The sequence below is a fragment of the Accipiter gentilis genome, chromosome 14 (genome assembly GCF_929443795.1).
Source record: "Accipiter gentilis chromosome 14, bAccGen1.1, whole genome shotgun sequence".
Classification (NCBI taxonomy): Eukaryota; Metazoa; Chordata; class Aves; order Accipitriformes; family Accipitridae; genus Astur; species Astur gentilis.
In genome coordinates, this window is record NC_064893.1 from 20737027 (window position 1) to 20761573 (window position 24547).

At 46.5% G+C, this 24547-nt stretch overlaps 1 protein-coding gene across 1 annotated transcript in view; it reads left to right on the forward strand.

Annotated features, from left to right (window-relative positions):
* The window catches only part of PPP1R16B (protein phosphatase 1 regulatory subunit 16B), a 64939-nt gene that overhangs the window by 31905 nt on the left and 8487 nt on the right, over nucleotides 1-24547 (forward strand). Inside the window, exons 3-6 of the mRNA XM_049816986.1 lie at nucleotides 17770-17840; nucleotides 19893-20038; nucleotides 22289-22392; nucleotides 22710-22834. Of these exons, the coding sequence (XP_049672943.1) occupies nucleotides 17770-17840; nucleotides 19893-20038; nucleotides 22289-22392; nucleotides 22710-22834 (446 nt within the window). The remainder of the gene's footprint in view (nucleotides 1-17769; nucleotides 17841-19892; nucleotides 20039-22288; nucleotides 22393-22709; nucleotides 22835-24547) is intronic.

Sequence of the window (24547 nt, forward strand, 5' to 3'; positions counted from 1 at the left end):
GACTTGTGGGCTTAGGCTTTTAACCTGAGCAAAAGGGTCACGGGCTGGGGGGGGTATTTGCTTTGGAAAGAAAACATGTACCTGTGCTTGTGCATCCCCTGGGATGTGCACAGCTCCGGAAAGCAGCGGGACTGGCAGGAGCACGCAGGGACGTGGCCAGGGCGGCGTTCTCCGAGACTGCTGGTGAGGGGAGCTTTTTGTGCTGTCATCAACCCTAGGGAGTGAGTTGTTCCCGTGGGGTTTGGGGAGAGCGGGTGTGTGAAGGGCTCCGTAGGGCTCTTTACCCTGCCAGCCTAGGCGTGTCTCGCTGCACAGGTGATTGCACCGGCTGGCCCTGGTGTTAATGAGAAGCCTGGTAGCCGTGCTGTGCGTGGCAGAGGGTTTTCAGGTAGTGGTTAGCAAGTGACTGGTGGAGCCAGGAGCCCAGGCACACAGCAAGTCACTGAGTGGCTGCATTTAACTAAAATTAGACCTTTTTAAGTGGTGGTGGCAGCTGTGCATAACAGTGAGTTTATCTCGCAGGGGAGAGGATTTGCTAGAGGAGGTGATGGCTCCCAGGTGCCCTAGCCAGTGCAGGTGCTGGGAGCTGGGATCTGCATCAGGCTTCCATTGGGAAGGCAGGCACGGTGCCCCTGGGGTGTGCATGTGTCGTGTTCCCGCAAGATACAGCACTGTGAGCATCCCGAGGGGAGCACCAACATGCCCTGCCTTAGTCCAAATGCTGGTTTGCGTCAGGGACCACATAACTACACTCGTGTGCATCCACGAGTGGGATGCTTGGGGACCCACGTATGGGCACAGCCAGTGCTTGAACCAAATCCTTCCTGCGTGGCTTTTCCCACTGGCTGAATGGGCTGAGCCAAGAGCTTTAGTCTGGTGAGGTGGCTTCAACCTGCCCATAATAGGAACAAGCTGCCTGGTGCAGAGAGTGGCACTGCCAACAGGCACCAAGCATCACTTACTCTATTTAATTAAATTTGGGGGGGCTTTTTTTTTATGGCCTTTTTTTTTTGTTGTTTTTTTTTGGAAAGCTGCCTAACCGTGAACTTAAGCTATGGGGGAGGGAAGCTGTCCGTATTTAAAAGGGTCTACCCTTCACCCATAAATCTGGGCCAGATCCATTGGTACATGCTGGCTGTTTTGTGTGACCCTGGTAAGGAAAGCAAGCATAAATGTCACTTTATAGCTGTTCTGCTTTGCTCAATGAATCTGGATCAGTGGCTCTCTCCCTCCTAATCAGGTTAGTTTCCTTTTGATCTACTCCTGTCAGGGGAAACCTAAACCGATTTAGCTATTCCCATCCATTTTCCATTCGCCTGATGGCTTTTTCCACAAGGCCATGTCAGCTCTACCTTAATTACTGTTGAGTTGTCTGATGCTGTAGCAGCTGACGCTCTGATGTATAACTTTGTAACTCTTAGCCAATATTCACTGTGAATTTTTTGCCAGATGTTTTGTTTCATTTTTGGACAGATTAGTTTTAAATTGGCAAATGCACTAGATTTAAGGAGAAGACAATTGCTACTAGCTGTCAGAAGGAAAGCACTAATTATCAGTCATGTTTTATTGAGCCTCTGTTGAACTGATTTGCTGCAGAAAACATCATTTTCTTGTAGTCTGTCTTCAGGAAATCTGATTTTTGTGAGTTCTGCTCTCTTGATAATGGTGATGTATGCTAGAGCATAGAATAGAGGAAAAATTAGCTCAGGATTAAAATCTGTGGCACCCTGGAATTTAAATCACCTGTTTTTAGGAGCACAAAACCATTATCTGTGCTGGTGTGCCATAAAATCATTGCAGATGCGCGTTCCTTGTTGCTTTTGCATGTAAACCCTGCCTGTGCACATGATTTACAGCACCTTCCCGGACGCAGCAGGGTTTAGTGAATGCAGCGGCTTGTTTGTTTGCTCTGAATAGGCCCCGGTTTTGAAAACGAGCCTTGAGTTACTGTGAGACAAGATAAGAATAGTTGGGGGAAATTTCAGTGTTCCTGCCTCGCTCTGGGGCTTGGCTGCGGCGCTGCACTTCCCGTGACTCAGAGCAGCAGCAAGGCACCGGCTTCCTCTGAAATCACTTGGGTTTTGCAAAGCTCCTGGTACGGTCATTAAGTAAATCAGGTTTTTAGTGAGTTATTCTCCGCTGCAGTTGTGTGTGATGTCTAAAACGTGTGCTCCTGTTGTTGTTACTGCACTCGAATTGAGTGCCTGGAAAGGCAGGTGGAGGCGAAGGGGCATCTTCCAAAGAGGCTCACGTAGCCCTTTCCTGATTCCAAACTGGTTTCGTTTTTCTCTTGTGATAAGTTGAATAGGGGTCAGCAGTTTTTATCAAGCTATTTTTCTTGTGAAAAGGGAAGTGTTATCTGTGAGGGGAGATACGGTACCCTGTGTGACATGGACACATGGGAGCTGATCCAGAAATGTGGCCAAAGAGACCCGTCAGTGGGTCGGCGTAGCCTGGCCCATCTCTCACTGCTGGTTGAGTTCTGGGGGATGTGTTTCATCAACAGCAAATGTCTCCTTCAGAAATATCAGAAAGGAAGGGATTGCAAGCCAAGAAGGTGGAGAAACCTTGTCATTCCGATTTAGCCTACTATCTGAAGAAACTCCTTGATTTAAATACTCTGGGGTAGACAAGGGATGGACCAGATGGTTGCAAAGCATCCCCAAACTGCTGACAATATAAGGACCTCTTTGTAAGAGCTCCTGCTTCCCCCACAGTTCCTTGAAGAACCTCTTTCTAATGCTCTTGGATTTTTACTGCAGAATAGAAATCCAAGGGAGGGTTTGCATATCTTGTCCCGCTGCTCTGGGGCTCAGGTCTATCTGAATTCCCATCTGACCAGGGCTCTCGTGACTGGTTAATGGTGGGCTGGTGCTGGGTTGGAGGAGGTGGCTTTGCTTACGTCTTGTTCCCTTCCCATGGTGACTTCCCACGGTGAGTCTGCAGATCACAGCTGCCGTGAGTTGTTCCTCTCCACCTGCAGTGGGGATGGCCCTGCCTGAACCTCACCCATGTGTGCTGAGCATTCATCTCCGCTTTTATAGGTGTTTTATTTACTAGAAATCCCTGGTGCGTATGTTCTCCTTTTTAATCTCTTTGCTGCTGCTGTGCATTACAGGCACAAACCACCTCAAACCAATTTGGTTTATTGGGTCTGTCTAGAGGAACAGCCCCGCTGGGGAGCAAGGCTTCAGCAGTGAAGAGGTTAATGCGGTCTGTCCCGAAAACTATCTGTGCTTCATGCCAAGCCTCATTGTCATCTTGCTCCTTTTAGCACCCGCAGTTGTTCTGTCCCCAGAGCACCGTATGTGGCCATTTGATCTATGAGGCATGCACGTTTGTTGGGAAACTGTCCCTTGCTTCAGAGCCCCTAGTGCCCTGTTAGGTGGAAGAGGCAGCGCCAGGGCTTGCTGTTCCTTCTTGTGTCCTTCAACCGAATGTACATGGAGATGTGTGGAGATCTTGGCCAGCAAAATGTCTTCTGTCCCCTAGTAATAGGTTGCACAGATTATGCAACTTACGCAACCAGGGCCCATTTTAACTCGCTTTTTGCTGGTGATCCCCTTCTTCCCAGGTGTGCTGGATGGTGGAAAGGTAATGGTCGTCTTGGGGTGTGGAGCCAAGCCAGAGGTTACAGCTGTACGAGCTGGCAGCAGCCAGGGCAGAAGCAGCGTTCAGCCTTCATGCACTCGTTTTTCAAAGGGGAATATAGCTAGAATTTGGTTCAAGGTTTGTAGGTCAAGTTTCCATTATACAACTGTACTAGTTGCAGCTGCTTATGCGAGATCCAGACCTTGTTGGATGCTCCTGATCTGGTGGGCTCCTTTCCCTGGGAATTATTCTTTACAATGAGATGTACAGAAACAAACAGGATTTCTGTGTTGTAGCACTAACTGGGGTGGTGGAGTGGGTGGCTTGGAGTGGGATTTGCTTCAGTCTGTGAAATGTGGGAAACATCTCAGAAGCATTTGTTACAAACAGCTGCTTGGAAAGAAATCAATTTTTTTTAAGACTGTGGTTTTTTCCAGACAAAGGTAGGACCAAAAACACTTGAGGGATGGATCTTATAATTGATCACAGGTCTAGTAATGAGGATCAGATATCCTGCATCTCCCTAAACAGGTACGAGTGCTCTTGGCACAAGTTGCACTGAGCATGTGGATCTTTGCCCATGTCTGAAGGACAGGACTGTTTGTGTGAGGAAGGTTATACCCCTGGTTTAGTGAGTGAGAGCACAACTGTCCCATTTCATTTCACAAGGGATAAAATGGTCCGTGCTGTCTCCAGGAACCACAGCATTTTGATTCCTGTCCCTCACAATGGTCTGTAAGGGCCCTGTCACCTGGCTACCCAGTCCCGCTCCCATTCTTGAAGGACTTGCTCTTGAAAAGGGTGTTGGGTAAGATGCTACAGGTCTCTTCTGATGGATGTTGGTCAGCAGAAAAATATGTGTTCTTTCACCAGAAGCTGCCAAAGTTGCTCAATTATACTCAGTGCTGGAGATACTGAATTTCGGGTTTAGTAGCAGGAAAAAGTAGAGGAGTGCTGGATCCGACCCAAGCGGTTGCAGGGGACTGCACATCTTCCCAGCACTGTGGATGAGCCTCAAACTGACAACTGGTTCCCTGTGCTGTCACTGGGATCCACCTCTGCAACCTGTAATTAGTGCTGTCAGCAGAGCAGCGTGAGCAGCCACTTAAGCATTAATTACTTTAATGAACTTACTAAGGTGGGTTTAGGTACTAAAGCATTTTGTTGTTACTATAAATTTTTAAGTCAAAATATTAGGCTGTGGAGTCAATGGGAGGTGATGTAAAGGTCAAGCCTGGTGGCTTTCCTCTTGTCTTAATGTTCAAAGTGTGGGGTTTTTTTAGGTAATTTAATCATTGCCCAGAAGCAGCCATGGCCGGCAGCATGGCAGGAGAGCGTAAGGAGGCTCTCTCCCCATTTGCTCATATATAGATGTAAGGGATGCAGTGAGTACAGACAGGGCAATCTGCCATTCAAGCTCAGAAGATGGATGTCACCTTTCTTGCACCGTGACAGATAAAAGGTGGCCCATGACGCCTGGGCTCTTGTAGTGTTAAATATGTAATGAAAAACTCCCTGATGTGAGGGAGCTCTCTTATAAGCAAACAGGATGGAATAAAATGGTTCATTAACAAAACTGGTTTTAATACAGAAGTTAGCAGAGTTTTCACTACTGTGGAGAGGAGAATAGTCCTGCCATTGCTAATGGCAAAACTTAATGGGGAATTTTAATGACTGTTAATTATTTTGAAAATTGCAATTTTCTTGGGAAATGCAGTATACTTTGACAAACTGAAGCTTTTCTCTGCTATTGCAGAAAGGAAAACTATAACTCCTCTGGGCTGACTCTTGCTGAAGAGAGTATGGGAGGCATTAGACTTGCAATACTAATGTGGAGAGTTGGACAGGGTCTTTCATCCCAGGACAGGAGACCTCTCGAAGGGACAAAGGGAGAGAATTGTGATATATTGCTCGCTCTCTCTCTGCTCCCTGCTGTTTCCTGCAACTGCGTGTTCCCAGCTTCGAGGAGTTGTGTCTTCAATGTTCGGAGATACTGCTCTGATAAATGGGATGCTTTAAACCTGCATAAAAGCTGTAGGAATGATGTGGTTTTTAAGTTGGTAGTTTAAACTATGTATTTTGTTAGTAAGGTCAGCATGTAAATAAAAAGAAAAAAAAAAATTAAAAAAAAAAATTACTGTATGCACTGAGCCTGAAGTGCTCATTCAGAAACAGGGTGAAACATCAGTGACCTGGTCTGAAGCACTAAGGCAAAGCACTTTCTGGAGGAGAATTTCAGCTCTTTTCCTCTTTATGTTAAGTAAAAGACTCCTAGACTGACCCTGAAGGCTGTTAGACCAGTCTTGTGAGTGTTGGGAGTCCTGAGCTCACATCCCTGGGATAAGCTGTGCCTGTGGGTTTGGACCCCAGACCTCCCCTCCCATGAAGAGCATCCTTGTTCCTCTGCCACGATGTACACAATTCCTCAGCAGTTTGTGAGAGGGAACTGGATTTCTCTCTCTGCCCAGGTCTGATCTGAAGGGTTTTGCTGAATTCAAGCCATATTCTGCAGATGAAAGTTTTAAGCTGACTGAGATGGCTTTTGAAAGTGAAGGAGCCACTCACTAAAAAGGAAAATGCTCCCAACCCTGTGCGCAGTTTCTTTTTTACTGTGCCCAAGTGCAGGAAGCTGAGCAGAGGAGAGCTGGCAGCAAAAGCTATCTTGTTTTGAGTTCGCGTGAGGCTGGCACTTTGGTGTCTGTGGATATGGCAGGGATGGGTGAAGGCAACAAGTTGGACTTTTTTTTTTTTCTCTGAAAAGTCTAAATAACCTGTCAGCCTCTCAAGCTTCTTCCCTGTGGGCTAACCTCCTGGCAATCACAAAGCTATATTGCATCATCCAGCCTGGGAACACTCATCTTCTACTGCTTGAGGTGGTGGGAAGCAGAAATCACATAGAACTTGTGACAGAAGTTGGAAAGAGTTTCCAACTTTGTGTGATGAGACAGGTGAAATAACTATTACAACAAGGTGGTCTATATGCAAAGCACTTGACAGTCAGGTTATAGACCAACCCAGGTTGTATCACTGCATGCCCACTTGTTTTGACCTAATTTACACGTGTTTTGTGCTGTCTCTGAGGAGTCGTGGAAGGCAATTTCAAACCTTCTTCAAAGAAATTAGGAAATGTTAAGGAAATTAATGTTTTGTCCACTCTTCTTTTTATATTTTTTTTCTTTTTTTAACTTGGATGCTCAAGGTAATGGGTCTTAAATTTGGATTGCATGAGTAGGAAGCTGCAGCAAATTTATGCTGTGATCTTTATTGAGCAGACCATCCTCAACTGGATCAGGCCCAGGGCCCACGAGGAGGATGATCTCCAGCTTCAGGCCCTGGCTGGGGGAACTAGTGTCCTCTGTGCACAGCGGCCGTCACACCGATTTCTTTCTGTACCTTCTGTCAGGCCCGTCTCATTGATTATAAGTATTACTGGATCTGTGAAAAACCTGCATTTCTGCCAAGCTCAAGGTGCTAACTTCTGATTCAACTCTTGAATGTATGAACTGGTTTCCATGCAGTGCTGAATACCTTTGATGATGATGTTCACAGATAAACTCTCTTGACTTCTCTGACAAGGCTTTGGTGGTTGCCAAGGGCTGGGAGAGAAGTCCCTGTGGCTCTCTAATCTATTTGGTTATGTTGAAAACAACTCTGCAGCATGGAGTCTTGGAAATGGCCCTACTTAGTACGCGGTGGAAGAAGAATCACCCACACCTCCAGGCCAGGTCCCACCAAGGGCCAGCATGCCACTAGCTGTGGGACTTTGTGCAGTTGCGTGGTGGCCCATGACAGCTGCCCGCTGCCTCTGTGTCCCGAGCCGGCATCGGGCTGTCACGGGCGCTGTGAGGCAGCAGCTGTGCGGGGGTGATGCTTGACATTGAGGGTTGCTTTGGGATTGGAGGGGTTTGACCTGGAGAGTAAATTGAACGTGCTTTTTCGTTAATACAGAAAAGAAGTTCTAGAGTGTGTGATTTGTCTGTGTGTGATAGGGGCTGAAATGAAGATTGAAAGAGAACAGGGTTCGATTCCTCGACAGGGAGAGATGTGCTCACGTGTGCGCTTTTGCAGATGACACCAAGTTGGGAGGCAGGGTCGATCTGCTTGAGGGTAGCGAGGCCCTACAGAGAGATCTGGACAGGCTGGATCGGTGGGCTGAGGCCGATCGTATGAGGTTCAACAAGGCCAAGTGCCGGGTCCTGCACTTGGGTCACGGCAACCCCGTGCAGCGCTACAGGCTTGGGGAAGAGTGGCCGGAAAGCTGCCCAGCAGAGAAAGACCTGGGGGTGCTGGTCGGCAGCCGGCTGAATATGAGCCAGCAGTGTGCCCAGGTGGCCAAGAAGGCCAACGGCATCCTGGCCTGCATCAGAAATGGTGTGGCCAGCAGGAGCAGGGAGGTGGTTGTTCCCCTGTACTGGGCACTGGTGAGGCCGCACCTCGAGTCCTGTGTTCAGGTTTGGGCCCCTCACTACAGGAAAGACATGGAGGTGCTGGAGCGTGTTCAGAGAAGGGCAAACGAGTTGGTGAGGGGCCTGGAGCATGAGTCTTATGAGGAGCGGCTGAGGGAACTGGGGCTGTTGAGTCTGGAGAAAAGGAGGCTGAGGGGAGACCTTATCGCTCCCTACAACTACCTGAAGGGGGGTTGTAGTGAGGTGGGTGTTGGTCTCTTCTGTCAGGTGGCTGGAGATAGGACGAGAGGAAATGGCCTCAAGTTGAGGCAAGGGAGATTCAGGTTAGATATGAGGAAAAAATTTTTTACTGAGGGGGCTGTCAAACGTTGGCATGGGCTGCCCAGGGAAGTGGTTGAGTCACCATCCCTGAAGATGTTCAAAAAGCGAGCGGACACGGTACTTCAGGATGTGGTTTAGGGGGCATGGTTGATGGTTGGACTCGATGATCTTGAAGGTCTTTTCCAAACTAAATGATTCTGTGATTCTATGATTCTATTCTATGAAACTCTGGGGGAATTGTGGGATTTGATCAGTCCCAAAAACTTGCAAACCTCTGGGACTTGGGCTTGTGAGAGGGCAGATAAAAAAAGAAGTGGTCCTGCCTGGGTTGCTGGTAAAGATCACAGATGGTTGTCAAATGTAGGCTTGGCGACCAAATGTGCTTCATTCTCCATCTTGGTGATGACATCGTTCCTGATTCATAATTAAATGAAGCGTGCTGCCACACTGCAAGCCCTTCAGCTGACCTTGCTCCCCCACCTCTTGCAACTCACTCTCCCTGCCCAGCCCAGGTCCTCGAGGTGGTCAGCAAACAGGTCCAAGCCAAGTGGTGGAGACCTTCCTGAGGGAGCGATACCAGCCGAGAGCTGCTGCTGAGCCACAGCTTTGGTTTCTCTTTTTAAACATGCTCTGTCAAATAGAAGGTTAACCTTGGGGTCTGGTTGCCATCAAAGTTGTTAGTGTTGAGATTTCAGCTGCTTTGCCCAATTCCTCTCGGCTGAACAACGGAGAGGACGGGGGAGAGGAAAGGAGAGTTTTCTTGTGCTTAAAGGGTGGAGCTGGGACCTGGGACTCAAGGGCACTGTCACAGCTGTGCCGTGGACTGTCACTGTGACCTTGGCAAAGAAACCCGAGCCTCCAGAGTCTTGGTCTAACTCGGGCTGAGATGTCACATCTGTGAAACGAGGCGAATACTGATTGTAAAATCCCAGGAGAAAGACTGGAGCTCGCTCTGCTAATGGCAGCAGCCAGCGCTTTTGGAGATCTCTGGATGAAAGGCTCTGTTGAAATTCAAATCTCTGAATAGTGTAAAATTTGCTGCTGAATAATTGCAGGTTGCAAAAACAGAAGGGCTGCTAAGGATCAGCCGATGCTTTTCTGGTAAAGTTCAGGTTGCTGCTAAACTTTTATGAAAGTTTTCTTTCTGTAGCATTTGCTTTTTAAAAGGAAGCCACAATCTCTCTTTATCTGACAAAAAAAACCCAAAACACAAACAAACAAAAGAAAGAGGAGGACTTACTGCTTTTATAGGCATTTCCCTTCCAGCACTGCATGGCAATGCAGTTTCCAGTAAGAAACAGTGCTGTTGAGCAGGGTGTGATGTTTTAGCAGATTACACTTTAACTCCTGGCGTGCCCCCTGCAGTCTCCGGTGTGGGGTAATGGTGTGAGACACATCTGGGCTGGGTTTGAGCTGGGGGCTGGCACCAGCTCCTGCTGCTGCTGTGTCACACAAAACGGATTTTGAGAGGGCTGCATTGCAGACTGTGCCCTGGCACACCACGCTTCTGCCTTACGCAGGCGTTCAGACCTTGCCTATATGGCACCCTGTTTCATGAATGCAGTGATCCATGAGAACAGAGCTAAGGATGTGATTTGGTCCTGTATGTCTTAAAGATCTTCATCCCCAATGTACTCATGCTAAACTAAAGGGACAAAGTTGGAGGAGGAAAAAAAAACCACCAAAACATGCTGATCGAGGTCGGAGTGGATGCTGCTGAAGGTGGAGAAGGTACTGAAACAGCCAGAGCAGTCGGAGCTTCTCTAAAGACCAGGGCAAGGTTAGAGGTGCACAACAGAGAAAAGGGGTCTCTGAAGTGGGGTGGGCTGAGGAGTAGAGAAGGGGGAGAGCCTGGTCTGCTGGCAAGCTCCTGGGCTGTCAGCAGGCTGTCGCTGCGGGGAATCATTTTGTATTAATTCAGGGCAGCTTGAAAAGCAGATATGTATTTCCTCACCCCTCCACCAAAACCTCTTTTCTGTTACTCTAAATAGAAAGTTTCCTGTTTTATAATTGAGGGTCTTAAAAACATTCTTGTGGTTCAGGTCAACATACAGCTGCTTAGCTGAGGCTATAGGATGCCTGAAATACGAGCTGGGGCAGAGGCTGTTGACTCTGGAACCTAATAACACTTCCAAATGGCAATATGAACTATTTCCTGCTACACAGAGCGTATTAGAGTATCCTCTTGCAAATACTGGCAGGCTGGCTCTGTGTGGAGCTTGGGGGGGTATTGCAGTTCTGCTCCTCAGATCACCTGTTATGTTATTGTGTTAATGTAACTGGGGAAGCTCTTCGTGTACTCAGACAGCTGCAAACGTTTACCTCCTGACACCATTGCTCCTTTTTATCTAAACACTTCTTAGGCTGTATTAAAGCCAATTAAATTTTTTCTGCATTTCCTTCTTTTTAGTACCTTGAAAGATTTATTTTCTAATAAGCTTAGTATAGACATCACAGGTGATGACTGCTGCATGTCTCAGTAGACAGGTTTTGGTCCAATATATCAAAAGTAGTTTCTGAACAGGTATATAAGTGGGATCCTCTGTGTTACTCAGATAAAAGGCTTTGATGTTGTGTTGTCTGAATGGATTTGCACGTGTTGTCATGACTTCCAATAAGAGCTTTTTGTAGGAAGAAAGCTGGAAGTAGCCAGAGTAGTAGGAGAACAGGAGGTCCTGGCTGAGCATTTACTGACTCTGTAGGTGCCCTTCATCTAACTTGGCCTGAAATATGAAGGGAAGCAAGATGTGTTGCTTGCCTGCTTGCACCCACTAAACCCAACATTTCAGGTGCAAACTCAAGAGATGGAGGGTGCAGGTTCCTATTGAGCCACTGCTGGAGGACGTGGCTGTCCCTCATACCTCATTTTCTGTTGGTGTTCTTTGCTCAGGCCACTGCCTCGTGTGGCTCTGACTGCAGTGGGACGATTCCCTCTGTGCGTTGTCAGTGCCTTCTGCTGAGCACCCCTGCACCCTAAAAGCCAGCATTGCTCTGCTCATCGCTACAGCTTCTGAGGCATCTTTCGGGAACTGGGCCTTGGTCTCCTTGATCCATACCTCCATAAGTCTGACTTAAATTTTTCTTTCAGTACTCTTTAAATGGGCACCATTCAAATACCTACTCCAAAATGCCTCTTAAAGAGAGAAGAGGTTCTTTGGCAGCCTAGGTGTCACTGTCGCAATGATATTGGGGAATCTGCTTTCCTGGCTCCCTGCCGACAGAAATCCTGCTGAAGGCAGCTGAGCCTGAAGGTTATATAAAACACTCATCCCTTTTAAAGCCCATCATCTGTTTAAAAACCATACCAAAATTATTTATTTGTTCTTCCAATAACAGATGAGGAATGGGAAACCAGGAAAATAATCTCTGACTAACCAAATACATAAAGGAAAAGTAATCTCCTGCATGGACCAATTTTGCTCTTAGTCTGAGGAGCAGGAGAGGATGAGGATGCTTTTGAACATGATGCTACATCCTTAGAAAGGCTTCTCAATTGGCAGCATGCTCTAATTTTTATTTTCCCTATTGAAATGAATTTGCCTTTGTTTCTGCTGCTTCCTTTGAGCATTGTTGATTGCAGATGGGTAACTTGCACACTGTTACTTATCTGAGTAATCCTAGGTGGATGGCAGCCATTAAAGAAAGATGCTTTAGCATAGCTAGCACTAAGTGGATTATCAGAGCTTGAAGTCCTGTAGATGCAGAACAAGAAAAATGAGGGATGCAGTGGGGTTTGGGTGCCTGGCAGTGGCCCATTCATCCAAGATCTAGCTGTAGGTGGCTGCCCCCTTATAGTATTCTTCTTGGTGCTCTGGTACTACAATGATGGATAGCGGTCAAAGCATAAAGCAAAAATTGATCGAAATAGACACAAAGAGAGGGAGCAATAATTGGACCCTCTGCATTAAATAAGTGTATGAGTTGTTGACAACTCTCACTTGTTGTCAGAATAAAACTTGTGTACGAACTGGGCCCCAAGATCTGCAGGAAGAGCCTGCCATGTGAAGCAGGCTCCTTGGGGCTACGGAAGGGTATGCCCTGTTAAGCAAGAAGCATCAAAATCAGAAATAGATTTTACTTGAGAGAAGCAGCTCCTGGGCTGAGTGTAGCTGCGTGAAATGTCCCTGCCCGTGTGAATATGGCACGAAGCAGATGGGGCTCTGTTGGCCTCTTTCCAAACTTCCAGATTTTTGGGGTATATTAGAAGGAATGTGTGTGCCCAGCTATAAACTAGGTGGGAAGTGTCTTAACAGGCTTTGAACCTTCCCGAGAAAGCTTGGTGATCAATCATGATGGGTTGTCTCAGTTGCTAGCTCAGCAGGCAAACTGGGCCATGTTTATTTTTAGGTGTACTAAATGTTTGAAGCTGTCTAAATGTGGGGTTTTGTTTTCTGTGGCGTTTTTTGTCTTCCAAAAATCTTTAGGGAGATGTGGAGTTTATCACTGGACCAGGATGGGCTATCAGTTGTACATTGCAGGGAGTGGAGGATAAGCTGAGTAAGTTCATCCTGTTATTGCTCAGGGTTTAGATATGCTCTTAAATATGAATATCATAGTATGCTGTGTTAGGAAGTTGGATGCTTTGCTGGCAGAGTGCTCATAGTTTCAATGCTGTTTTTCTGGCAATGTTTCTCTTGTGTAATAAATATCTCTGCAAAACCATAGCATTAAAAATGCAGCTTTGAAGTAGCTGTGCCCATCCATAGGACCATGCCTGGCAGGCTGGGGATCAGTCTTTCTAGACATTTGCCAACACACCTATGTGGCACAGACACCACCAGTATCTCACTACAAGTAATGCTGGGAAGACTTTCTTCCACTAGGCTGTGTTTTTGACTAAAGCTACATTTGGGTGGAAGTGACTTCTGGCAATGTGTGAAAGTGTGCATCTTAATCCAAGTGAAACTTCTCTTCATTTTATTCAGTGAAATTAGGTATAAACATGCAAGAATTATTCTACTGCCATAGAAACCTCAGTACAATAGTAGCTTTTAAAGGTAGCCTGAGAACCAAAAAGTGAACTAGAAGAGTTTAAATATTTTCAAAAAGAAATTGTTGAGTGCAAAGGATCAGGATAAACCTAGATTTTTAAAAAATAATGGCCTGCGTGTGGGTGTAAACTCAGAGCATATAGGTAAGCCTCCTTGTCAGTATCAACAGTTTGCCACTATATATTTTTAGGAGGAATCAGGACCTCCTGTCAGAAAGGTGTTTGTTGTTTTTTCCCCTCCCTGGTATCCATATCAGTTTCAGTTGGCTTTTTCTCTTATGACTTATTAATACTCGAGGTATGCAAATGCTGGGTATAGATGGGAGTGTAATAGTATCCAGAATTTTGTGGTGCAGCTTACTGACTTAGGGGGAACTGCATTGACAAAGGTGTTTTTTCTCCATGGAAAAGTCTTCATCTGGTTTAGGAACTTTCCTGGAAAAGCTGTTTCTAGTGTAAACTCAGTGGGAAGTAACCAGTGAAAAACCATAGTGCTGTAATATCTCTGCAGGTGAGAGAGCTGATTACCCCACCTGAATTTTCCTTAGGGACTTTGCAATGTTTTTTTTGTCTTCCCCCTGATTTATAGGTTTTGGGGAGAATAAGCGAGGCTTGGACGTGCTTGGGAGGAGATGGAGCTCCTGAGAAGAGGGTTTGTTGTGTTTGGGGAAGAGAATCTGTCTGAGGCTGCCCCAGGACATGTGATGGAGGGTGACTTAAAACCTAGGCTGTATTTTCACAGCTGTTGTGGGAGCTTTTTCCATTTAACACAGCACAGATGTGAATGATAAAATATAAATTGATGATTAATGTACACCATCTTGGCATGTGAGAGGTTCAATTATAGGCAGAGCAAGCAGAATAATAGAAAATACATTTGAGTGATTGTTCAGTTAATATAATTTGCGATGAATTATTCACAATTTGTCCACCCAGCTCTTATTGTAATCATTTTCATTCCTTCATTTGCTATGTGTTTGAAACTGCTTCCCGCAACTTGTGCTTGACATGTAATAAAGTGTATCTACGCATCCAGCCCCTTCTCCCCACCTGCCCCCCGCCTGCATGCAAAGAAGGACAGATTTTAAAGAGCTCAGCATTTTAGGCACTGAGCTCTCTTTAAGAAGTTAATCGTAAGTGTTATAGTGGAGGCTGCTGCCTGCTGAACCTGCCGATGTGACCCATAAAAGCCCGTTCTGTTGGGGTCGCTGTGACCTAAGCTCGCAGGAGAGCTTGCGGAGGACCCGTTTCCACACTATACTTTGTGCATATGGGGGAATCTTCCTTTCACGAGTGGTGTGCTGGGGCTTGAGCTGACAGAAGGCGATCGGCTGGCGTCAAGTGATTAATCTGTGTCTTTGCGAGCTGAAGCGCATGCTTCCTACCTATATGGCATCGTTCGTGCCTGGAGGTGGGAGGAGAAGGTGTTGAGCTTTGCAGCGAGGCGTGCAGCACCGGCAGGCTTGAAGAGAAGCACTTTGCTTGCTCAGGTCCCTGTCCCTTATGTTGTGCATTAAGCAGCGGAGTGGGTGGGTGACAGTGCTACAGCCCTGGAGCTGAGGGTCCAGCTTCCAGCACTGCAAAGCGTTGCAGTTGTGTCCCCCCCCCCCCCCCGTCCTGTTCGTAAGGCACTGGAAAACCCACATTTCTCCTGAAGTTTATCAGAAAGGAGGACTTGTTCTTCTCGGCCACGTGGGAGGGGCTGTTCTGGGTAGTGGACGTGGCAAAGATGTCCATGTCCTCCCTCCATGCCCCTCTGCAGGTCTGCCCGCAGGGAGCAGGGGGTGATGAAGCTGCTCTTTGCCACCCCATGTCCTGCTTCTGGGGGTGGTGGGTGGGAATCGGGGCTGTGTTCTGCTACGAGCTTGGTGGGATGCTGGGTACATCCCCTCACTTGTAAAAGTGGGCACATGCAATAGGAAATCACAGCTCTTGGAGACTTCTGTCTCGCTGTTGGGATTTGTTGTCTGGAGCATGAGGAATACTGAAGGCAACATCCCTTTGTCTTTAGAGAAAAGGGCTAGAACTTGTTGCTGTCCAGCCCTGTGCCCCCCCTGCCAAAACCCGAGATGCACACTTCAGGTTAGGACTGGCTGGAAAGGAGTCTGATCTCTTTTTCAAGCCACGTTTGCCTGGACTTATTGGTACCACATCCATACCTAGCTTCATTACCTGACTTTTCTCTGTCTTTTCTGGTGTCTTGTGGTTGTCAGTCTTCGGTGTGTTGGAAGATACTGGGAAATGTTTTGAGGGTTGTGGTGAGCCGGTCCTGAGGGCAGATGGGAGCCAAGGGGAGGTGCACTGTGAGTGTGAGGGCTGCTGCAGGGGTTAGTGGAGAATTCAAAGCTGCTTTAGGGTAAGATAAATCCCTCTCTGAATCTTAACCCTTCAAGGACTCTTACAAGCTCTGTCAAGCCATGATTGCAGAGCCTTCAACACAAAACCCCATATTCCATAACAAGCTGGGATTTATGCTACTGCTTCTTCTCATGGAGGGACAGCGCTTGTAAGGTTAAACTGCCAGCATTTACTTGTCCAAATCTCCATAATCAGGCAAAACATGATTATGGAGCTGCATGTCATTAGTACACAATGGCTCTTAAATGACTGAGATTGAATTAAAACCCTAATGGCAGAGCATCCGAAGTAAATAAGAAACAATCAGATCCACTAATGAATGGCTCGCCTATCACTCAGCTTGGATTAGGAGAGCAGGAGCTTGGGGCTGGCCAGAAACAGTAGAAGCACAGGCATTAAATTGAATATACTGGCTGGGGTTCAGCGCTCTTATTACTGTCAAGCATGCAAGTGTCAGGGGGTGCGAGCTGAGTGTAGGCGTGGGCTTCCTGCACTGGCCTTTGAGCTGGAAAAAACGCAGGCTCTTTGGACTCGCCGCGGTGGGGGATGAGTTTTGTTCTTTGTGGTATTCTGCTTTTTTGTATCAGTTTCATCGAGCAGTTGTCAATGCCTTGAACGCAAATCCCAGCATTCATTTTGAGTTGGGTGAAACAATCCTGTCATATAAAGTGTTTTATTTCACTTCTGTCCAGTTTTGCCTTCCTTTTTGATAACATCAGACCAGTGGCTTCCAAGCGAAATTTCACTTGGGTTTCGATTTGCCTGTCTTGCGAGTGCATTTTCCGGATCTTTTAAACAAAGCTTCATAAATCAAGATTGATGTCATCATGGACATCTTTTCCATGTCCTACTTGGGATGCCAGAAGTGCTCTGACCCCAGGGACAGCCCTGCGATGGGTTTCCCTGTGGATGTGCTGGGGAAGGAGCTCCCTCTAACAGTGGGACAGCGATCAGTCAAAGGCAGCAGCAGCAGAGGCTGCAAGATGCTTTGGGAGTGACCAGCCTTGCAGTCGTTTTGATTGCCAGCTCTGAAGATGGTTATTGCCCTTTTAGCTTTGTTAGTGTTCCTTATTTTGCAGCTCTGGTTTCACTTAATGGATGCATCCTTGCCATCAAATAAGATGGGTCTTGAATATCTGTTGCTACCCTGGCCCCAGGGAGATGATTATGAACCTCCGGCTTGTGCCTGTGCTGTCAGTGACATCTGAGGTGGGAAAAGCATTAGGTAGTGAAATCTCTGGAGAAAAAGCAGGGAATAAACAAGTAAACAACAGAAGATGGGTATAGATCATCAAGATCTGTCAGCAGCGTTGAATTTGAAGAGCTCCTGGTGTTGCTATTAATTTACGTCCTCTGCCAGCCTTATTGCTGTTACTATGTGCGAGATCTGTACCTCAGAGCAAACTTTATTTTTTACCTAGGGGCTAATGACTTTTCATGTGTTTCAGAAATTTGCATTTTAATGGAATAAATCTTATCCTTTCCCCCAAAAGCAGCAATTAAAAAAATAAAGCCTCTGGGAAACTTTCTTCAAATACCCAACAGCTCATGGAAAGTGGCCAAAGCAACCCTGATGTATTTTAGGTGTGGCAGGCCCCTGAATGTATTGGGCTTCTCGTCCCAGACTGATAACTTCTTGAGGCAAGACCTCATCCCTCTCAGAGTGGGATGTCTCTTACGGTTATAACTCAGGAGCCCAAAATCACCGATTGCCTTTGAGTTCCCCTGGGCTGCAGTGTGCAGAGGTTGCACTCAGATGTTGTAAAGCACAAGATAAAAATGTAGACTGTTCCAGCACAACCATATGAAAATAATAGCTGTAATAGCAGTCTCCTTTGGAAGGAATTTGGGGGAAAATTGTATGCTGGTGCTCTCTGCTGGATAAAACCAAGAAGGCTTTTTTCTCACCGGCACTGCAGTGACTGCGGGTTCACGCCAGTTTTGGGCTCTTGGCTGTGAGGTCTCCTGCAGCTCTGCCCACACTGGAACACCCTGATGGTGCAGGTTGCCTTTGTGTTGAACTGGCCAGGGCTAGCTGAGAGCAAGAGATGTGTTAGGATTACGGTTCTGACTCTCCTTTCCTCCTGTCTCCTTCCCTTACAGTGTGTTACTTGCTGAAGAGCAACGTCAGCCCAGACCTGTGCAATGAAGATGGATTAACTGCACTGCATCAGGTGAGGCATGGGAGGAGGCTCCCTGCTGCTCTGCACTGTCACGTCTTGCCCTCTGAGCAGATCTGTCAGGGTAAACAGAGAGCTCTTGTATTTCATTTTTTTTGTGCAGTTAAAGCAGCGAAACTTCACTATGATGTGCTGGTGATCCTGTTTCTTGGGGAGCAAACTGAGATGAAACACTTCTCTTGCTGTATCCCAGATTTTGTGCAGTGATAAGGGCTCAGGAATTTGGGCTGGGTTTCAGATGCAAACAACGTTTCTTCATCCCTTTAGTCTTTGCAGGGCTGGGCTGTAAACTCTTAAAGCAGATCAAATCAAATTGAGAGACTTTGGCAATTCACAAGTTTTGAAACTGGTTTAAATAAACAATGCGCAGGATGCTTGGAGAGCCTCCTGCTGTTCTCTGTAGGCTCAGGGACTTCTGAAAGTCTGTATGAGATGGCAGCAGCTGATTGCCAGTAAAATACAGCCTTGCTGTAGTGGTGTGTGAGCCTGTGTTCCTTCCTCAGAGCCTCTGCACTGATCCCATAAAGGTTTTTCTATTCTTCTTCCTAAGGCCCCCGTCCCCACCCCTCCTCAGGAGTCCTGATTTTCAGTGCGAAACCACCAGCAGAGTCAGCCTGCAGAAGGGCCGTGGGACTTGCCGTGCCTGGCAGCTGCCGCCTCCGCTGCTGCGAAAAACAGTGGCGTGGTTGTCACACTCGCTCTGAGGGCGGAATGGGGACTCCTGGTTTTCTTGCCATTAGTCCCTGCTGTAAATGCTCCCATTGACTTGAGATTTTGGATTCTTCTGCAAGTCGATTGCTCTCTTCAAAGCTGGATGGATGGTTGCTTAAAAATGCAAACTGGCTTCTAGAAGGACAAAAGGTCCCCCCCCCCACCTCTCCAAAGAGATGTTACTCTGCACGCAGAAATGCTGACAGCCTCATTGCTTTCCCCACTAGGTACTGAAGCCATGGAGAATCCCACCTTCCCCACTGAAGGATCAGTTATTGTAAAGGTGCATTTGGGAGTTGAGGTGGGAACTTTGCATCCACTAGAATTAATTGAATCCCTGAGCAGAGAGAAGCTCCTAAGTGAACACTATAACCCATTAGCAGTGGCTTCCAGTGAAGGATGCATTTACACTTCTGTGATAACTTGGCCGTGTGACAGGCATGATTTTAACCTCACTTCCATATACAAATAGTAAACAGAAACAGAAATACATAAAGGGTCCTTGTCACACAGCTGCTAAAATGCTTGTTGTAGGTTGTAACTCAGCCCTATTACAAGCCCATACCGCAGTGCTGATCTGTGAGTCTCCTATGTGGGTCTGCAGTAATGTGTAGACCACGAACAAGCTTCTTGCACAAGAATGAATCTTATTTTAGTGTCTTTATCATACACACATTCATATCAAGAAGTGAGCATGAGGTGGATCAAAGAGCAAATTCCACCTCCCCCAGAGGAAAGTGGTTGAGGCCCTTCTTGCGGGTCGCCTCTGGGACTGTGGTGTAAATGCATCGAGGATGCTGATTTTTTTCAGGAAATGAAAGGTGCTCTGTGAAGTACCTCATAATTCTGGGAATCCAACTTGCATCTCTTCAGATAACTGTGGTAGGTAGTGTGAGCTGCTGAGAAGATTTTTACTCATCACATGCCAGTGTGTGGGATTTTCCCTAAGAAAAGGGAATGTCAGCTTGTCAGCTCATCCTTTGGTATGTGGTTGTACTGGTTCCATTGAATTTCTGCTATGTTTGCTCTTGAATATGGAAGGCCCAGTGGAACAAAAGCTGTGTGCATATTTGCTATTATTCCCTGCTGGTTCTGCCCCCAAGCCAGAAGGCCCTGTAAAACACCAGTGACCTTCAGTCTGTCCAGCGTAGGTGTTCTGCATGGTGGCTTTCTGACCTGCTTGTGCTCAATTTGGTGTTTAACTCTGTTGGAGGTGCTTGGTGCCAAACACTGCAGGATAAAGTAGGTCTCCACGTCAAGGTACACTGGTACAACTGAGCCCTCATCTTCCCAAAGTTTAAAAAACCCAATCTGTCTGCATCTCTTCCTCACCAGTGCTGCATAGACAACTATGAAGAGATAGTCAAGCTTCTCCTCAACCACGGGGCCAATGTCAATGCGAAGGACAATGAGCTGTGGACTCCGTTGCATGCAGCAGCTACATGTGGTCATATCAACCTGGTGAAGATCCTCATCCAGCAGTAAGTGGCTTTTTGTGTCAGTCCCTTTCTGCAGATCTCATTCTATAGACAGCTTCTGTGGATGGAAGCCAGGACTGCTTAGTACCTTGCGAGATTGCAGCGGTGGTGATTAGTCCCTGCTTTCAGGCTATTCCTGGGATTCCTTCCTGCTTCAGGGAGAAGGGGGTGGAGGAGGAAGAGCAGAAAGGCTGAGGACACACAGTAAAACCCTAGGTGGCTTGACTTAGTTTCATGAAGCTTCTGGAGCCTGGGCCAAAATTTCTCACTTTTTGCCTGTACTCTGGTGTGTACATGTCTGCGTGTGCTTGTTGAACCATGATTGCTGGATGGGTAGAAATAAGAGCAGCCAGCAGGATCTACCTTCAAGCTCTTAAGCACAACTTCAGGTCTTCCAGCCACAGTCAAAGAGGTGCTGATGTAGAAGGACAGCAGCATGTTTGTCCAGCTCAAATACTTGGGCGAACTTTGTGACCTGTCTTACTGGCTCTTAATTAGTAACCAGTTAGCTTCTTGTAATGCGTTTGTTCCCCAGTGGTATGACAAGGGGTGCTTGCACTGGACCTTCCACTTGACTTCACCAAGGCCCTAAAGCTGAAGTCTTTTCTAGATTTGCCAGCAAGGAGCAGGAAGCCAGATGTGTTTTGAGCTATATCATGTGCAGCATTTAATAAGCACCTGCTGTGAATCCTGTCTGGAGCAGATAGTCCTGACTCTATGTGGAGCTCTCTCCTCTGTTTCCCAGAGTGATGGTGTAGAGAGCAGAGTGTGCTTTGGGAGCGTTAACATGCTGCCTTGCACAGCAGTGCCTGCTGCTTCTCCCTCAGGGAGGGAGACTTCTCCCTGGGATGCTGTCATCTGGGAGACTGGCATGGAAAATATGGCCCTTCTTCTTTGGCTGTATAATGAAGGAAGCGGAGCAGAGGATGCAAACAGTCATCCCTTGGACGATGTTCCTACTTGGGTTAGGAAATTTTTTGGATGGGGGGCATAAAAATGGAGAAAACAAATGTAGAACAATATAGTGCATTCCTGACTCTGAACATAAAGGAGTGTCGTGGGGATGAATGGCAAGGTGAGGAACTGGAGTTTATGGCCTTAGTTGTCATAGACTGCCCTGTGTTGAGTAGTTGCCAGCATATTTGGACTGTAATGTCATGATCCCATGCTCAGAAACAGTCTTCCCCTGGGCTTTTGAGGAATGGGGTGATTTAATTTGTTTGCAACAATCAAAGTTGTCCTTTACAGGAGGTGTCACATATCAAATGACTGGTTAAACACTGTCTTTGAAGGCAATGTTACTGGTGATGGGACCTGGAGCCCTTGAAGGCCATCAGAGGAAGTAGCCCACAAAAGATGTCCCGTTCCTTGCTTTCTTATTTGCTGATTAAACTAACACTGGTACTTTGCAAATGTGAATTGCAATGTAGTTTGCTCTGCTCAGGCAGAGGGGAAAAAATAAATAAAGAAACAGGAATCTAAATGCAAGTGGATACTGTCTGCTGTCCTTCCATGGCTGTCAAGGTAGATCAGAATTCAGCTGAAACTATTTAACAGCTAGCTAAAGTGGCACAGTTCAGAAGGTGCTGGAAATTTTCTACTAGGGGGGGATATGGGGACAGTAATCAATTTAGCTGGCAATTTTACTTCCAAATAGTGACCTCCCAGAGGTCAATAAAGCACTTAGAGAAGTGCTTTTGGAAAATCAGAAAGAGAAAATTCACCAGTTGACAGGCTATTTTTTTTTTATTATTATTTCTAATTTTTGCCAACGTGCCCTTGGCTAGATGGAAGGCTCCCTCCACCATTCAGCCCCTATCTTTCCCAACTTTTCTGGTCCTTGAGAACTTTTCAGTGAAGGACTTCCAGATGCCCAGATAACAAGCACCTGGTAGTTGTTTGGCATTATTATCCAGAAATTCAGCAAATAAATCACTTCTGTCATTGAGAAGCTGCCAGTCTGTCCAGTGCCAGGATCAGGAGAGGACAGGGATGGCCCAGTGGCTGATGTGCCCCATAGCCCATGAGGGAGGTGTAGCATGCTGCCTTTCATCCACTTCTGGACTTCATCTTTCCCATTCATAGCTCCATGGCTTTGCTTCAACTCTTTCTTATCTCACACAAATCTTGGTGACATCTGGGCAACTATTAAACTCCAGTTAGTTTTTGCTAAGCATTTATCCCAGTGTTTGGCACTGTCTGCTCTGGGATGTCTGAGGTCCTTTCTTGTGTAACGCTGCTTTCTCCTTGCAGTGGAGCAGACTTGTTGGCAGTAAATGCAGATGGCAACATGCCGTATGACCTCTGTGAAGATGAGCCAACTCTGGATGTCATTGAGACTTGCATGGCCTATCAAGGTAAGGAGACTGAGTTCATGTAAAATACAAAAATGGGTCAATGTAGTACTAAAAATTACCTTGTTTCTCAGCTCTTAATTTGCCTCTGGAGAAAAGCAGAGAGCTGCTGCCTGGCATAATTTCTTGGAACCTGACTCTGTCTAGTTTCTCTGATTCCTAAATAACGACGAGGGTGAAGGACAGCTGACAGTCCCCTCAGCTACATAGCCTCTGAAAAGGATGTGAGGTCATATCAGCCAGGAATCATAAGTCTAATTTTACTCAACCAGTGGAGACAAAGACCCTTTCCAACTCTTCTCTAACTGGAATTTTAACAGGGATTACACAGGAAAGAATCAATGAGATGCGGGCTGCTCCGGAACAGGTCATGATCTGTGACATTCACGACATACTTGCGACTGGACAAGACCTGAACAGGACTGATGCCCAAGGTGCTACGCTGGTGAGTGAAACTGTGGCAGCTTCAATTTTGCCTTCCTTCAGCCTGTAGGTTACAAAACCTGCCCTGTGGCAGGAATTACAGAAAATCAACACGTACAAGTCACTGAGAGGAGTGAGGAAGCTATTTTGATTTTTTTCCCCTGTTTTAGTTTATTGTCATGTAGGAACAGGTGCTGTCCATGAGTACAGGTGACAACTTAATGTCTAACCCTGTGCTTTTTGAAGCGAATCCCTTGTTCATGTGAGCTCTGTCAGTTGTCCAGCAGCTCAGGTCTTGCAGCAAGGCTGCTGAGGTCCTGGGTCCTGTCTGACAGTGGCCGGTACTAGCAGCTTCCAAAGAAAGGTGCAAGAAATCCCACAATGAGGAGTTGCAAAACATAGCACTTCTGCTGACCTCTGGGGAGATGGGACTGAATGACCTCCCAGTAATGTCTTGCTTCTTGCTAGTCTCATAGTCTGATCTGACACCCACGGAGGAGACCTGAGAGTCCTCTGGTTTTCGTGGGAGCAGGACTTGGTGTTGGGCACTCTGAAGACTTTCTGCCTCCTCTTCTTTCTGATTTGCATAGCATCTGGCTCATACAGAGTGCTGTGTTTATTCACGTAGGATGGCATCTGGCCCTGAGCAGAGGAGAGCACCCAGGACAAATGTACAGCACAAACAAGCTGGCATCTGATTTAACTGGACAGGGACTGAACAATCCTAGTTCTGTTTCCTTCTTTCTCACCTGCAGACGTGTCTCTTAAATCCTTCCTGACAGCAGTCCCAACTTAGGGAAAGTTCAGTAATTCTGTCTTAGGTGTTGGGATTTTCATACAACCTCGGTCAATTGATGCTCGGGTCCAGACATAACTGATATACAGGTCACTTGGTGTCATTTGTTTGATGGCCAGGCCATGGCAGCGCATTCAGGTTTCTTAATCTAAATTGTCACCTACAGCATATATCAGAAGCGTAAGGGGAGGGCATCCCTCCAAGATAAACTTGGATGATTGAAGCTTTTATTGCAGCTTATTTTTTTAACACATTTTTCACTTTAACAAGGATTATATACATAAATTTAAGCAGACCTCTTGGCTTCCCTTTTTATATCACCCCCAAGTGATTCCTTGTTAATTCATACAGCCTCTAGAGGGTATGACCCAGTGCCATGGAATTTATGTAGACATTAATTGAATTGCCAGAAAGCATCAGAATTTATTTCTGGATGAGGGTTTAACTTTGTGTAGTGGAATCCACATGGAAAATTTGAAAAGAAGCTTTCATTCTCCTCTTCAGCACAGTTGAAATAGGATGAGCTCTGAGCGGAGTTCATACCTTCCGAGTAGTGCATAGGTCAATGTTTTGCTCAGAGATGCAACAGCAGACCACAACTGTGAAAATCTTCAGAGACATGAAGAGTCATGGGGGACTAAAGGAGACTATTATCGGTGTCTCCAAAGTGGTGGTTGTAGTTGGAAGCCAATATCTGAAAAATCATATTCCCTTAGCTAAAAGTAGCCAAGGATTAAAATGTTTTTTACTTTCAAATGGTGAAAATGATTAGAGCATGAGTGGAACTGCAGTTGCACAAAGAGAGTCCTGACTAAAGCAGGCTGAAAATTTGATCAAAAAAAAAAATCACATCTGCAGCACTTAAATGGGGAAGAGGAGACATTCTTCTGGCACGAGAAATGCAGAGTTTATAGTGGATGATATTCTCCTTTGCAAGCT